This window comes from Pristiophorus japonicus, chromosome 3, assembly GCF_044704955.1.
Source record: "Pristiophorus japonicus isolate sPriJap1 chromosome 3, sPriJap1.hap1, whole genome shotgun sequence".
Lineage (NCBI taxonomy): Eukaryota > Metazoa > Chordata > Chondrichthyes > Pristiophoridae > Pristiophorus > Pristiophorus japonicus.
Window position 1 is genome coordinate 230,860,559 of NC_091979.1, and position 16,260 is coordinate 230,876,818.

A 16,260-nucleotide genomic window follows, 5' to 3' on the forward strand; every position below is an offset into this window, starting at 1 on the left:
ACTGGGAGCAAATGTAGGTCAGCGAGCACAGAGGATGATGGATGAGTGGGACTCGATGCGAGTCAGGACACAGGTCAGCGAGCACAGGGGTGATGGGTGAGCGGGACTCGGTGCGAGTTAGGACATGGGTCAGCGAGCACAGGGGGTGATGGGTGAGCGGGACTTGGTGCGAGTTAGGACACGGATCAGCGAGCACAGGGGGTGATGGGTGAGCAGGACTCGTTGCGAGTTAGGACACGGGGCACAGGGGGTGATGGGTGAGTGGGACTCGGTGCGAGTTAGGACACGGGGCAGTGAGCACAGTGGGTGATGGGTGAGCGGGACTTGGTGCGAGTTAGGACATGGGTCAGCGAGCACAGGGGGTGATGGGTGAGCGGGACTTGGTGCGAGTTAGGACACGGATCAGCGAGCACAGGGGGTGATGGGTGAGCAGGACTCGGTGCGAGTTAGGACACGGGGCAGCGAGCACAGGGGGTGATGGGTGAGCGGGACTCGGTGCGAGTTAGGACACGGGGCAGTGAGCACAGGGGGTGATGGGTGAGCGGGACTTGGTGCGAGTTAGGACACGGATCAGCGAGCACAGGGGGTGATGGGTGAGCAGGACTCGTTGCGAGTTAGGACACGGGGCACAGGGGGTGATGGGTGAGCAGGACTCGGTGCGAGTTAGGACACGGGGCAGTGAGCACAGGGGGTGATGGGTGAGCGGGACTCGGTGTGAGTTAGGACACGGGGCACAGGGGGTGATGGGTGAACGGGACTCGGTGCGAGTTAGGACACGGGGCAGTGAGCACAGGGGGTGATGGGTGAGCGGGACTCGGTGTGAGTTAGGACACGGGGCACAGGGGGTGATGGGTGAACGGGACTCGGTGCGAGTTAGGACACGGGGCAGCCAAGTTTTGGGTGAGCCCAAGTTTACAGAGGGTAGAACGTGGGAGGAGAGCGTTGGAATAGTCAAGTCAGGAAATTAGAAACGTTGACATTACACCTTACGATGCAGAATCATTACAGAGGAGGGTAAGGTTTTCGGTAAAGTCATGCAAACCACCAGAAAGTTTTTTTTTTAAATAATGGAAGATAAATTGCGAGCTGCATCCCTTTAAATTGAGGCAATAAACATTAGAAGGGCCACTTTGCAGAGATAATCCCAGGACAACCAGAGCATTGTGGCTGCTGTCTGCTGGGTCCCAGCCAGATTGACTCCCATTTCTTTGATAATAATTGAGCGATGCTGGGTCAGATGTTCGGGATGATAAGTGGCAACATTCCACTCCCTCCAACCGAGTTTGGAGACTGTGACGGTTTGCACCGCAGTGACGGAAAAGGTGCAGCTAACCGTGGGGGAAATCTGGTGAATACATCCAGCATTCCTGCTTAAAAAAAAACTGGTTTCCTTCTTTCCCTGTCATGCTGATTCTCCTCATGTGATAGCTGCAATAGTTCCAATGTTCCTCTGCAGACGGGCTGAGTCACAACCAACTGGTGGTTCCCGCCCTCCGCCAGCCCATTGGTGCCATCGCCTGACTGAAAGCCCGCTCTCGCCTTCCATTGGCCAAGAGGACTGTCAATCAGCCTGCTTTCTGCATCCCACTTGAAGTGGGGTTGAGTCGGGAGGTGTGAGGGATTAAATGATCCTCGGTCTTGGTGCTGGAACTGTTGCACTTTGCCGAGTGTCTCTGGCTGTGATTATGGTGGAAGAGGCGTATCTCTCCGACTCCAGCAATGGAAAGATCATTGGGGTAAGAAGTCTCTCGGGAAAAATCTATCACTTTTAGTTTGTTCAAAGAAAAAAATCATTTGTATTGATTATTTTGCCTTTACTTTAAAGCTCTCCATAACTGGGTGTAATAACGCTTTGCATACATAAAAAAAAGTTTAGAGACGTACATTATGAAACTTTCTGTTCCCCTCTATAGCAACTCAATCCCAGTAAATAGAATTCACGTTGACAGTACTCAATTGGCTCACGTTGACATGGCCGCACTCCAAGATTTGCGCACGTGATCTCGGCTGGCTCTCTGCTGAGGGAATACGGCACTGCCGGAGGTGCCAATTTTCAGATAAGATGAGGCTGTACCTCCAGCCCCACAATCCTCCGAGATCTCTGCGCTCCTCTCATTCTGGCCTCTTGAGCATCCATGATTATAATCGCTCCATCATTGGCGGCTGTGCCTTCATCTGCCTGGGCCCCAAGCTCTGGAATTCCTTCCCTAAATCTCTCCTCCTCTCCTCCTTTAAAACCTACCTCTTTGACCAAGCTTTCGGTCACCTGTCCTAATATCTCCTTATGTGGCTCGGTGTCAAATTTTGTCTGATACTCGCTCGCGTGAAGCACCTTGGGACGGTTTACTACGTTAAATCACAGAATCACAGAATCACAGAAATTTGCAGCACAGAAGGAGACCATTTTGGCCCATCGTGTCCACACCGGCCGACAAAGAGCTATCCATCTTAATCCCACTTTCCAGCTCTTGGTCCATAGCCCTGCAGGTTACGGCACTTTCCCTGCATATCCAATTACTTTTTATATATGTGATGAGGGTTTCTGCCTCTACCACCCTTTCAGTCAGTGAGTTCCAGATCCCCACCACCCTCCGGGTGAAGACATTGCCACTCAAATACCTTCTAAACTTTAAATTACTTTAAATCTATGCCCCCTGGTTGTTGACCCCTCTGCTAAGGGGAATAGGTCCTTCCTGTCCACTCTATCTGGGCCCCTCATAATTTTATACACCTCAATCAGATCTCCCCTCAGCCTCCTCTGTTCCAAAGAAAACAACTCCAGCCTATCCAATCCTTCCTTGTACCTAAAATTCTCCAATCTCGGCAACATGCTGGTAAATGAGCTGTATAACTACAAGTTGGTGTGAAAGTAGGTGTTACCGATCCCACAACACTATTCAAAGAACGGCAGTGTTTCTCCCGATGTTTCAGCCAACATTCCCCCCGCAATCAAACACCACCAAAAACAGATAGCTTTACCGGGCTGTCGGTCCCGCTGCTGACTATGGGATCCTGTGCGCCAATCGCCGTGGCCTTTGCCTAAACTACAGACCCAGCACATTCGGCTGACCCATTGTGCGTGAAGAGCTACAAAATATGTCCGAGGGGATGGGATTAGGTACTGTGCAAAAAAAAAAACTGGTCTCTTTGTTGAAAAACATCGTTTTTGATTGTTTCAAATTTTAATCAGCCTTTCCCCTTGAAACAACAAAAATGGCTGAGCTGTTTGGGGGGGGGTGGCAACTGCCAAAGCCATTCACAATATTTATCTGATGCGTTTTAGTGTGGGCTATTTGCTGGCTCTCAAATTCAGAATCTGCAGTAAAAGTGTTTTTCTCTGAGACAGATAGTAAGCAGCAACATGTGATGGAAGGAATGTAGCATTCTGCATCCACTTGTATTCATCAATGTAATCTTGCTCCTTTATATTTCTGTAAAGTTAGATGCAGCATTTTTGACTCCGAGCCAAGCAGCGGTTATGAAACTAGACTGATTGCCCTAATGCTTGGAATGTTTATTGCTAAACAAAGAGGGGTTCATCATTTATAATACAAGCATCTCATGTCATCGTCTTCAGCTGCTTTATCGGTGAATACTAAATAGCCAGGAGTTAGCTCATTCAAAACACCCAGCAGGGGGCTTAGCTGAAACATGCGTTAAGCTTCCTTGAATAACACGACAAAGAGAAGACAATGCAACAAGTGTAGTGACGATGCCTCATTGTGCCCTCCTGCAATGTATTTGCTTCATGGGTTTTTGCTGAAGAATTCATAGCAACACATTGCTATTAAGAACGAGTTGGTTTATTAGCAAAGGTTTAACAATCACACCACACATTACCGGTTCATCCACTTGGCCTACAAACTGCATACCTCATCGTGGATGAATTAGACTCAACTGGCTGGGGTTTTATTGAGTCTTGTGAACATCACGTGACTGGCTAAGCCACTCACAATGCAACAGCTCTACAAACCTGTGAGCGTACTCACCGGGGCAGATATTACACCACCCAACTATCACCAGAGTCCCAAGGTACTCATTTGTCCATTCAATCTTTCCGTCAATCCTTCTCTCCTTTTATCATCTCTTTTCTATATTTATACTTTCCTCTCTCACCCGCTTGACCCACTCTCCCCCCTTGACCCACTCCCTACCCTTGACACACTCCCTCCCCTTGAGGCACTCCCCCCCTTGACCCACTCCCCCCTTGACCCACTCCCTCCCCTTGAACCACTCCCTCCCCTTGACTCACTCACTCCCCTTGACCCACTCCCTCACCTTGACTCACTCCCCCCTTTGACCCACTCCCTCCCCTTGACCCACTCCCTCCCCTTGAACCACTCACCCCCTTGACCCACTCCCTCCCCTTGACCCACTCCCGCCCCTTGACCCACTCCCCCCCTTGACCCACTCCCTCCCCTTGACCCACTCCCCCGCCTGATCCACTCCCCCCCTTGACCCACTCCCCCCTTGACCCACTCCCCCCCTTGACCCACTGCCCCCTTTGACCCACTCCCTCCCCTTGAACAACTCCCTCCCCTTGACTCACTCCCTCCCCTTGACCCACTCCCCCCCTTGACCTACTCCCTCCCCTTAACCCACTCCAACCCTTGACGCACTCCCTCCCCTTGACCCACTCCCCAACTTGACCCACCCCCCCCTTGACCCACTCCCCCTGACCCACTCCCCCCCTTGACACACTCCTCCCCTTGACCCACTCCCCCCTTGACACACTCCCGCCTGAACCACTCCCTCCCTGACCCACTCCCTCCCCTTGACCCACTCCCCCCCCTTGACCCATCCCCACCCTTGAACCACTCCCCCTCCTTGTCCCACTCCCTCCTCTTGACCTACACCCCCCTGACCCACTCCCTCCCCCTGGCTCAATCACTCCCCTTGACCCACTCCCTCCCCTTGACCCACTCCCCTCTTGACCCACTCCCCCCCTTGACCCACTGCCCCCTTGACCCACTCCCCCATGACCTGCTCCCCCCTTGACCCACTGCCCCCTTGACCCACTGCCCCCTGACACACTCCCCCTCTGACCCACTACCACCCCTTGACCTACTCCCACCCTTGACCCACTCCCCCCTTGACCCACTCCCACCTGACCTACTCCCCCCGTTGACGCAATCCCCCCCTGACCCACACCCCCCCTTGACCCACTCCCCTTCCTTGACCCACTCCATCGCCTTGATCCACTACCCCCTTGACACACTCCCCCCTGACCCACTCCCCCCTTGACTCACACCCCCTTGACCCACTCCCCCCTGACCCACTACCTCGCCTTGACCCACTCCCTCCCCTTGACCCACTCCCCCCTGACCCACTCCCCCACTTGACCCACTCCCCCCCGACCCACTCCCTCCCCTTGAACCACTCCCTCCCCTTGACCCACTCCCCCCCCTTGACCCACTCCCTCCCCTTGACACACTCCCCCCCTTGACCCACTCCCCCCCTTTCCCCACTCCCCCCCTTGAACCACTCCCTCGCCTTGACCCACTTCCCCCCGACCCACTCCCTCCCTTTGATGCACTCCCCCCTTGACGCATTCTCTCCCCTTGACCCACTCCCCCCTTGACCCACTCCCCCCCCCTTGACCCCCACTTGACCCACTCCCCCCTTGACTCACTCCCCCTTGACCCACTCCCCCCCTTGACCCACTCCCCAAATTGACCCACTCCCCACATTGACCCACTTCCCCACCTGACCCACTCCCACCCTTGGCCCACTCCCCTCCTTGACCCACTCCCCCACTTGACCCACTCCCCCCTTGACCCACTCCCCCACTTGACCCACTCCCACCCTTGACACACTCCCCCACTTGAACCACTCCCCCCTTGACCCATTCCCCCCTTTATCCACTCCCCCCCTTGACCCATTCACCCCCCTTGACCCACTCCCCCCCTTGACCCACAACCCCCTTGACCCATTCACCCCCTTGACCGACTCCCCCCCTTGACTCACTCACCCCCTTGACACTCTCCCCCCCTTGACACACCCCCCCCTTGACCCATTCAACTCCCTGACCCTCTCCCCCCCCTTGGCCCACTTGATCCACTCCCCCCTTGACCCACTCCCCCCCTTGACCCACTGCCCCCTTTGACCCACTCCCTCCCCTTGAACAACTCCCTCCCCTTGACTCACTCCCTCCCCTTGACCAACTCCCCCCCTTGACCTACTCCCTCCCCTTAACCCACTCCAACCCTTGACGCACTCCCTCCCCTTGACCCACTCCCCAACTTGACCCACCCCCCCCTTGACCCACTCCCCCTGACCCACTCCCCCCCTTGACACACTCCTCCCCTTGACCCACTCCCCCCTTGACCCACTCCCGCCTGAACCACTCCCTCCCTGACCCACTCCCTCCCCTTGACCCACTCCCCCCCCTTGACCCATCCCCACCCTTGAACCACTCCCCCTCCTTGTCCCACTCCCTCCTCTTGACCTACACCCCCCTGACCCACTCCCTCCCCCTGGCTCAATCACTCCCCTTGACCCACTCCCTCCCCTTGACCCACTCCCCTCTTGACCCACTCCCCCCCTTGACCCACTCCCCCCCTTGACCCACTCCCCCATGACCTGCTCCCCCCTTGACCCACTGCCCCCTTGACCCACTGCCCCCTGACACACTCCCCCTCTGACCCACTACCACCCCTTGACCTACTCCCACCCTTGACCCACTCCCCCCTTGACCCACTCCCACCTGACCTACTCCCCCCGTTGACGCAATCCCCCCCTGACCCACACCCCCCCTTGACCCACTCCCCTTCCTTGACCCACTCCATCGCCTTGATCCACTACCCCCTTGACACACTCCCCCCTGACCCACTCCCCCCTTGACTCAGACCCCCTTGACCCACTCCCCCCTGACCCACTACCTCGCCTTGACCCACTCCCTCCCCTTGACCCACTCCCCCCTGACCCACTCCCCCACTTGACCCACTCCCCCCCGACCCACTCCCTCCCCTTGAACCACTCCCTCCCCTTGACCCACTCCCCCCCCTTGACCCACTCCCTCCCCTTGACACACTCCCCCCCTTGACCCACTCCCCCCTTTTCCCCACTCCCCCCCTTGAACCACTCCCTCGCCTTGACCCATCTCCCCCCGACCCACTCCCTCCCTTTGATGCACTCCCCCCTTGACGCATTCTCTCCCCTTGACCCACTCCCCCCCTTGACCCACTCCCCCCCCTTGACCCCCACTTGACCCACTCCCCCCTTGACTCACTCCCCCTTGACCCACTCCCCCCCTTGACCCACTCCCCAAATTGACCCACTCCCCACATTGACCCACTTCCCCACCTGACCCACTCCCACCCTTGGCCCACTCCCCTCCTTGACCCACTCCCCCACTTGACCCATTCACCCCCCTTGACCCACTCCCCCCCTTGACCCACAACCCCCTTGACCCATTCACCCCCTTGACCCATCCCCACCCTTGAACCACTCCCCCTCCTTGTCCCACTCCCTCCTCTTGACCTACACCCCCCTGACCCACTCCCTCCCCCAGGCTCAATCACTCCCCTTGACCCACTCCCTCCCCTTGACCCACTCCCCTCATGACCCACTCCCCCCCTTGACCCACTCCCCCCCTTGACCCACTCCCCCCTGACCTGCTCCCCCCTTGACCCACTGCCCCCTTGACCCACTGCCCCCTGACACACTCCCCCTCTGACCCACTACCACCCCTTGACCTACTCCCACCCTTGACCCACTCCCCCCTTGACCCACTCCCACCTGACCCACTCCCCCCGTTGACGCAATCCCCCCCTGACCCACACCCCGCCTTGACCCACTCCCCTTCCTTGACCCACTCCATCGCCTTGATCCACTCCCCCCCTTGACACACTTCCCCCTGACCCACTCCCCCCTTGACTCACTCCCCCTTGACCCACTCCCCCCTGACCCACTACCTCGCCTTGACCCACTCCCTCCCCTTGACCCACTCCCCCCTGACCCACTCCCCCACTTGACCCACTCCACCCCGACCCACTCCCTCCCCTTGAACCACTCCCTCCCCTTGACCCACTCCCCCCCCTTGACCCACTCCCTCCCCTTGACACACTCCGCACCTTGACCCACTCCCCCCCTTTCCCCACTCCCCCCCCTTGAACCACTCCCTCGCCTTGACCCACTTCCCCCCGACCCACTCCCTCCCTTTGACGCACTCCCCCCTTGACGCATTCTCTCCCCTTGACCCACTCCCCCCCTTGACCCACTCCCCCCCTTGACCCACTCCCCCACTTGACCCACTCCCCCCTTGACTCACTCCCCCTTGACCCACTCCCCCCCTTGACCCACTCCCCCAATTGACCCACTCCCCCCCTTGACCCACTTCCCCACCTGACCCACTCCCACCCTTGGCCCACTCCCCTCCTTGACCCACTCCCCCACTTGACCCACTCCCCCCTTGACCCACTCCCCCACATGACCCACTCCCACCCTTGACACACTCCCCCACTTGAACCACTCCCCCCCTTGACCCATTCCCCCCTTTATCCACTCCCCCCCTTGACCCATTCACCCCCCTTGACCCACTCCCCCCCTTGACACACAACCCCCTTGACCCATTCACCCCCTTGACCGACTCCCCCCCTTGACTCACTCACCCCCTTGACACTCTCCCCCCCCTTGACACACCCGCCCCCCTTGACCCATTCAACTCCCTGACACTCTCCCCCCCCTTGGCCCACTTGACCCACTCCCCACTTGACCCACTCCCCCACTTGACCCACACCCCCTTGACCCACTCCCTCCCTTTGACCCACTCCCTCCCCTTGACCAATCCCCCCTTGACCCCCTACCCTCCTTGACCCACTCCCCCACTTGACCCACTCCCCCCCTTGACCCACTCCCCTCCTTGACCCACTCCACCCTTTACCCACTCCCTCCCTTTGACCCAGTACCCCCCTTGGCCGACTCCCTCCCCTTGACCTACTCCCCCCTTGACACACTCCCCCCTGTCCTACTCCCCCCGCTTGGCCAACTCCACCACTGACCCACTCCCCCTCCTTGAACACTCCCCCACTGAATCACTCCCCCCCTTGACCCACTCGCCCACTTGACTCACTCCCACCTTGACCCACTCCCCCCTTTACCCACTCCCCCTTGACCCACTCCCTCCCATTGACCCACTCCCTCCCCTTGAACCACTCACCCCCTTGACCCATTCCCTCCCCTTGACCCACTCCCCCCCTTGACCCACTCCCTCCCCTTGACCCACTCCCCTGCCTGATCCACTCCCCCCCTTGACCCACTCCCCCCTTGACCCACTCCCCCGCCTGATCCACTCCCCCCCTTGACCCACTCCCCCCTTGACCCATTCCCCCCCTTGACCCACTGCCCCCTTTGACCCACTCCCTCCCCTTGAACAACTCCCTCCCCTTGACTCACTCCCTCCCCTTGACCCACTCCCCCCCTTGACCTACTCCCTCCCCTTAACCCACTCCAACCCTTGACGCACTCCCTCCCCTTGACCCACTCCCCAACTTGACCCACCCCCCCCCTTGACCCACTCCCCCTGACCCACTCCCTCCCTTGACACACTCCTCCCCTTGACCCACTCCCCCCTTGACCCACTCCCGCCTGAACCACTCCTTCCCTGACCCACTCCCTCCCCTTGACCCACTCCCCCCCTTGACCCATCCCCACCCTTGAACCACTCCCCCTCCTTGTCCCACTCCCTCCTCTTGACCTACACCCCCCTGACCCACTCCCTCCCCCTGGCTCAATCACTCCCCTTGACCCACTCCCTCCCCTTGACCCACTCCCCCCCTTGACCCACTCCCCCCTGACCTACTCCCACCCTTGACCCACTCCCCCCTTGACCCACTCCCACCTGACCCACTCCCCCCGTTGACGCAATCCCCCCCTGACCCACACCCCCCCTTGACCCACTCCCCTTCCTTGACCCACTCCATCGCCTTGATCCACTCCCCCCCTTGACACACTCCCCCCTGACCCACTCCCCCCTTGACTCACTCCGCCTTGACCCACTCCCCCCTGACCCACTACCTCGCCTTGACCCACTCCCTCCCCTTGACCCACTCCCCCCTGACCCACTCCCCCACTTGACCCACTCCCCCCCGACGCACTCCCTCCCCTTGAACCACTCCCTCCCCTTGACCCACTCCCTCCCTTTGACGCACTCCCCCCTTGACGCATTCTCTCCCCTTGACCCACTCCCCCCCTTGACCCACTCCCCCCCTTGACCCACTCCCCCACTTGACCCACTCCCCCCTTGACTCACTCCCCCTTGACCCACTCCCCCCCTTGACCCACTCCCCCAATTGACCCACTCCCCCCCTTGACCCACTTCCCCACCTGACCCACTCCCACCCTTGGCCCACTCCCCTCCTTGACCCACTCCCCCACTTGACCCACTCCCCCCTTGACCCACTCCCCCACTTGACCCTCTCCCACCCTTGACACACTCCCCCACTTGAACCACTCCCCCCCTTGACCCATTCCCCCCTTTATCCACTCCCCCCCTTGACCCATTCACCCCCCTTGACCCACTCCACTCCATGACCCACACCCCCCTTGACCCATTCACCCCCTTGATCCACTCCCTCCCCTTGACCCACTCCCTCCCCTTGACCCACTCCCCCCCTTGACCCACTCCCTCCCCTTGACCCACTCCCCTGCCTGATCCACTCCCCCCCTTGACCCACTCCCCCCTTGACCCACTCCCCCGCCTGATCCACTCCCCCCCTTGACCCACTCCCCCCTTGACCCATTCCCCCCCTTGACCCACTGCCCCCTTTGACCCACTCCCTCCCCTTGAACAACTCCCTCCCCTTGACTCACTCCCTCCCCTTGACCCACTCCCCCCCTTGACCTACTCCCTCCCCTTAACCCAATCCAACCCTTGACGCACTCCCTCCCCTTGACCCACTCCCCAACTTGACCCACCCCCCCCTTGACCCACTCCCCCTGACCCACTCCCCCCCTTGACACACTCCTTCCCTTGACCCACTCCCCCCTTGACCCACTCCCGCCTGAACCACTCCCTCCCTGACCCACTCCCTCCCCTTGACCCACTCCCCCCCCTTGACCCATCAACACCCTTGAACCACTCCCCCTCCTTGTCCCACTCCCTCCTCTTGACCTACACCCCCCTGACCCACTCCCTCCCCCTGGCTCAATCACTCCCCTTGACCCACTCCCTCCCCTTGACCCACTCCCCTCATGACCCACTCCCCCCCTTGACACACTCCTTCCCTTGAACAACTCCCTCCCCTTGACTCACTCCCTCCCCTTGACCCACTCCCCCCCTTGACCTACTCCCTCCCCTTAACCCACTCCAACCCTTGACGCACTCCCTCCCCTTGACCCACTCCCCAACGTGACCCACCCCCCCCTTGACCCACTCCCCCTAACCCACTCCCCCCCTTGACACACTCCTTCCCTTGACCCACTCCCCCCTTGACCCACTCCCGCCTGAACCACTCCCTCCCTGACCCACTCCCTCCCCTTGACCCACTCCCCCCCCTTGACCCATCCCCACCCTTGAACCACTCCCCCTCCTTGTCCCACTCCCTCCTCTTGACCTACACCCCCCTGACCCACTCCCTCCCCCTGGCTCAATCACTCCCCTTGACCCACTCCCTCCCCTTGACCCACTCCCCCCCTTGACCCACTCCCCCCTGACCTGCTCCCCCCTTGACCCACTGCCCCCTTGACCCACTGCCCCTGACACACTCCCCCTCTGACCCACTACCACCCCTTGACCCATTCACCCCCCTTGACCAACTCCCCCCCTTGACCCACACCCCCCTTGACCCACTCCCTCCCCTTGACCCACTCCCCACCTTGACCCACTCCCCCCTGACCTGCTCCCCCCTTGACCCACTGCCCCCTTGACCCACTGCCCCCTGACACACTCCCCCTCTGACCCACTACCACCCCTTGACCGACTCCCCCCCTTGACTCACTCACCCCCTTGACACTCTCCCCCCCATGACACCACCCCCCCCTTGACCCATTCAACTCCCTGACCCTCTCCCCCCCCACTTGGCCCACTTGACCCACTTCCCCCTTGACCCACTCCCCCACTTGACCCACACCCCCTTGACCCACTCCCTCCCTTTGACCCACTCCCTCCCCTTGACCAATCCCCCCCTTGACCCCCTACCCTCCTTGACCCACTCCCCCACTTGACCCACTCCCCCCCTTGACCCACTCCCCTCCTTGACCCACTCCACCCTTTACCCACTCCCTCCCTTTGACCCAGTACCCGCCTTGGCCGACTCCCTCCCCTTGACCTACTCCCCCCTTGACCCACTCCCCCCTGTCCTACTCCCCCCGCTTGGCCCACTCCACCACTGACCCACTCCCCCTCCTTGAACACTCCCCCACTGAATCACTCCCCACCTTGACCCACTCGCCCACTTGACTCACTCCCCCCTTGACCCACTCCCCCCTTTACCCACTCACCCTTGAACCACTCCCTCCCATTGACCCACTCCCTCCCCTTGAACCACTCACCCCCTTGACCCACTCCCTCCCCTTGACCCACTCCCTCCCCTTGACCCACTCCCCCCCTTGACCCACTCCCTCCCCTTGACCCACTCCCCTGCCTGATCCACTCCCCCCCTTGACCCACTCCCCCCTTGACCCACTCCCCCGCCTGATCCACTCCCCCCCCTGACCCACTCCCCACTTGACCCATTCCCCCCCTTGACCCACTGCCCCCTTTGACCCACTCCCTCCCCTTGAACAACTCCCTCCCCTTGACTCACTCCCTCCCCTTGACCCACTCCCCCCCTTGACCTACTCCCTCCCCTTAACCCACTCCAACCCTTGACGCACTCCCTCCCCTTGACCCACTCCCCAACTTGACCCACCCCCCCCCTTGACCCACTCCCCCTGACCCACTCCCTCCCTTGACACACTCCTCCCCTTGACCTACTCCCCCCTTGACCCACTCCCGCCTGAACCACTCCCTCCCTGACCCACTCCCTCCCCTTGACCCACTCCCCCCCCTTGACCCATCCCCACCCTTGAACCACTCCCCCTCCTTGTCCCACTCCCTCCTCTTGAACTACACCCCCCTGACCCACTCCCTCCCTCTGGCTCAATCACTCCCCTTGACCCACTCCCTCCCCTTGACCCACTCCCCTCATGACCCACTCCCCCCCTTGACCCACTCCCCCTCTTGACCCACTCCCCCCTGACCTGCTCCCCCCTTGACCCACTGCCCCCTTGACCCACTGCCCCCTGACACACTCCCCCTCTGACCCACTACCACCCCTTGACCTACTCCCACCCTTGACCCACTCCCCCCTTGACCCACTCCCACCTGACCCACTCCCCCCGTTGACGCAATCCCCCCCTGACCCACACCCCCCCTTGACCCACTCCCCTTCCTTGACCCACTCCATCGCCTTGATCCACTCCCCCCCTTGACACACTCCCCCCTGACCCACTCCCCCCTTGACTCACTCCCCCTTGACCCACTCCCCCCTGACCCACTACCTCGCCTTGACCCACTCCCTCCCCTTGACCCACTCCCCCCTGACCCACTCCCCCACTTGACCCACTCCCCCCCGACCCACTCCCTCCCCTTGAACCACTCCCTCCCCTTGACCCACTCCCCCCCCTTGACCCACTCCCTCCCCTTGACACACTCCCCCCCCTTGACCCACTCCCCCCCTTTCCCCACTCCCCCCGCCTTGAACCACTCCCTCGCCTTAACCCACTCCAACCCTTGACGCACTCCCTCCCCTTGACCCACTCCCCAACTTGACCCACCCCCCCTTTATCCACTCCCCCCCTTGACCCATTCACCCCCCTTGACCCACTCCCCCCCTTGACCCACACCCCCCTTGACCCATTCAGCCCCTTGACCGACTCCCACCCCTTGACTCACTCACCCCCTTGACACTCTCCCCCCCTTGACACACCACCCCCTTGACCCATTCAACTCCCTGACCCTCTCCGCCCCCTTGGCCCACTTGACCCACTCCCCCCTTGACCCACTCCCTCCCCTTGACCCACTCCCCTCTTGACCCACTCCCCCCTTGACCCACTCCCCCCCTTGACCCACTGCCCCCTTGACCCACTGCTCCCTGACACACTCCCCCTCTGACCCACTACCACCCCTTGACCTACTCCCACCCTTGACCCACTCCGCCCTTGACCCACTCCCACCTGACCTACTCCCCCCGTTGACGCAATCCCCCCCTGACCCACACCCCCCCTTGACCCACTCCCCTTCCTAGACCCACTCCATCGCCTTGATCCACTCCCCCCCTTGACACACTCCCCCCTGACCCACTACCCCCTTGACTCACACCCCCTTGACCCACTCCCCCCTGACCCACTACCTCGCCTTGACCCACTCCCTCCCCTTGACCCACTCCCCCCTGACCCACTCCCCCACTTGACCCACTGCCCCCCGACCCACTCCCTCCCCTTGAACCACTCCCTCCCCTTGACCCACTCCCCCCCCCTTGACCCACTCCCTCCCCTTGACACACTCCTCCCCTTGACCCACTCCCCCCCTTTCCCCACTCACCCCCCTTGAACCACTCCCTCGCCTTGACCCACTTCCCCCCGACCCACTCCCTCCCTTTGACGCACTCCCCCCTTGACGCATTCTCTCCCCTTGACCCACTCCCCCCCTTGACCCACTCCCCCCCTTGACCCACTCCCCCACTTGACCCACTCCCCCCTTGACTCACTCCCCCTTGACCCACTCCCCCCCTTGACCCACTCCCCCAATTGACCCACTCCCCCCATTGACCCACTTCCCCACCTGACCCACTCCCACCCTTGGCCCACTCCCCTCCTTGACCCACTCCCCCACTTGACCCACTCCCCCCTTGACCCACTCCCCCACTTGACCCACTCCCACCCTTGACACACTCCCCCACTTGAACCACTCCCCCCCTTGACCCATTCCCCCCTTTATCCACTCCCCCCCTTGACCCATTCACCCCCCTTGACCCACTCCCCCCTTTGACCCACACCCCCCTTGACCCATTCACCCCCTTGACCCACTCCCCTCCTTGACCCACTCCACCCTTTACCCACTCCCTCCCTTTGAGCCAGTACCCCCATTGGCCGACACCCTCCCCTTGACCCACTCCCCCCTTGACCCACTCCCCCCTGTCCTACTCCCCCTGCTTGGCCCACTCCACCACTGACCCACTCCTCCTCCTTGAACACTCCCCCACTGAATCACTCCTCCCCTTGACCCACTCGCCCACTTGACTCACTCCCCCCTTGACCCACTCCCCCCTTTACCCACTCCCCCTTGAACCACTCCCTCCCATTGACCCACTCCCTCCCCTTGAACCACTCACCCCCTTGACCCACTCCCTCCCCTTGACCCACTCACCCCCTTGACCCACTCCCCCCCTTGACCCACTCCCTCCCCTTGACCCACTCCCCTGCCTGATCCACTCCCCCCCTTGACCCACTCCCCCCTTGACCCACTCCCCCGCCTGATCCACTCCCCCCCTTGACCCCCTCCCCCCTTGACCCATTCCCCCCCTTGACCCACTGCCCCCTTTGACCCACTCCCTCCCCTTGAACAACTCCCTCCCCTTGACTCACTCCCTCCCCTTGACCCACTCCCTCCCTTGACCTACTCCCTCCCCTTAACCCACTCCAACCCTTGACGCACTCCCTCCCCTTGACCCACTCCCCAACTTGACCCACCCCCCCCTTGACCCACTCCCTCTGACCCACTCCCCCCCTTGACACATTCCTCCCCTTGACCCACTCCCCCCTTGACCCACTCCCGCCTGAACCACTCCCTCCCTGACCCACTCCCTCCCCTTGACCCACACCCCCCCCTTGACCCATCCCCACCCTTGAACCACTCCCCCTCCTTGTCCCACTCCCTCCTCTTGAACTACACCCCCCTGACCCACTCCCTCCCCCTGGCTCAATCACTCCCCTTGACCCACTCCCTCCCCTTGACCCACTCCCCTCATGACACACTCCCCCCCTTGACCCACTCCCCCCCTTGACCCACTCCCCCCTGACCTGCTCCCCCCTTGACCCACTGCCCCCTTGACCCACTGCCCCCTGACACACTCCCCCTCTGACCCACTACCACCCCTTGACCTACTCCCACCCTTGACCCACTCCCCCCTTGACCCACTCCCACCTGACCCACTCCCCCCGTTGACGCAATCCCCCCCTGACACACACCCCCCCTTGACCCACTCCCCTTCCTTGACCCACTCCATCGCCTTGATCCACTCCCCCCCTTGACACACTCCCCCCTGACCCACTCTCCCC

General features: G+C 61.1%; 1 protein-coding gene across 1 annotated transcript in view; it reads left to right on the top strand.

Moving 5' to 3' along the window:
* The first annotated feature begins 1,609 nt into the window (after positions 1-1,609).
* The window catches only part of slc2a15b (solute carrier family 2 member 15b), a 393,270-nt gene continuing 378,619 nt past the window's right edge, over positions 1,610-16,260 (top strand). Inside the window, exon 1 of the mRNA XM_070874938.1 lies at positions 1,610-1,736. Coding sequence (XP_070731039.1) covers positions 1,626-1,736 — 111 coding nt within the window. The 5' untranslated portion in view covers positions 1,610-1,625. The remainder of the gene's footprint in view (positions 1,737-16,260) is intronic.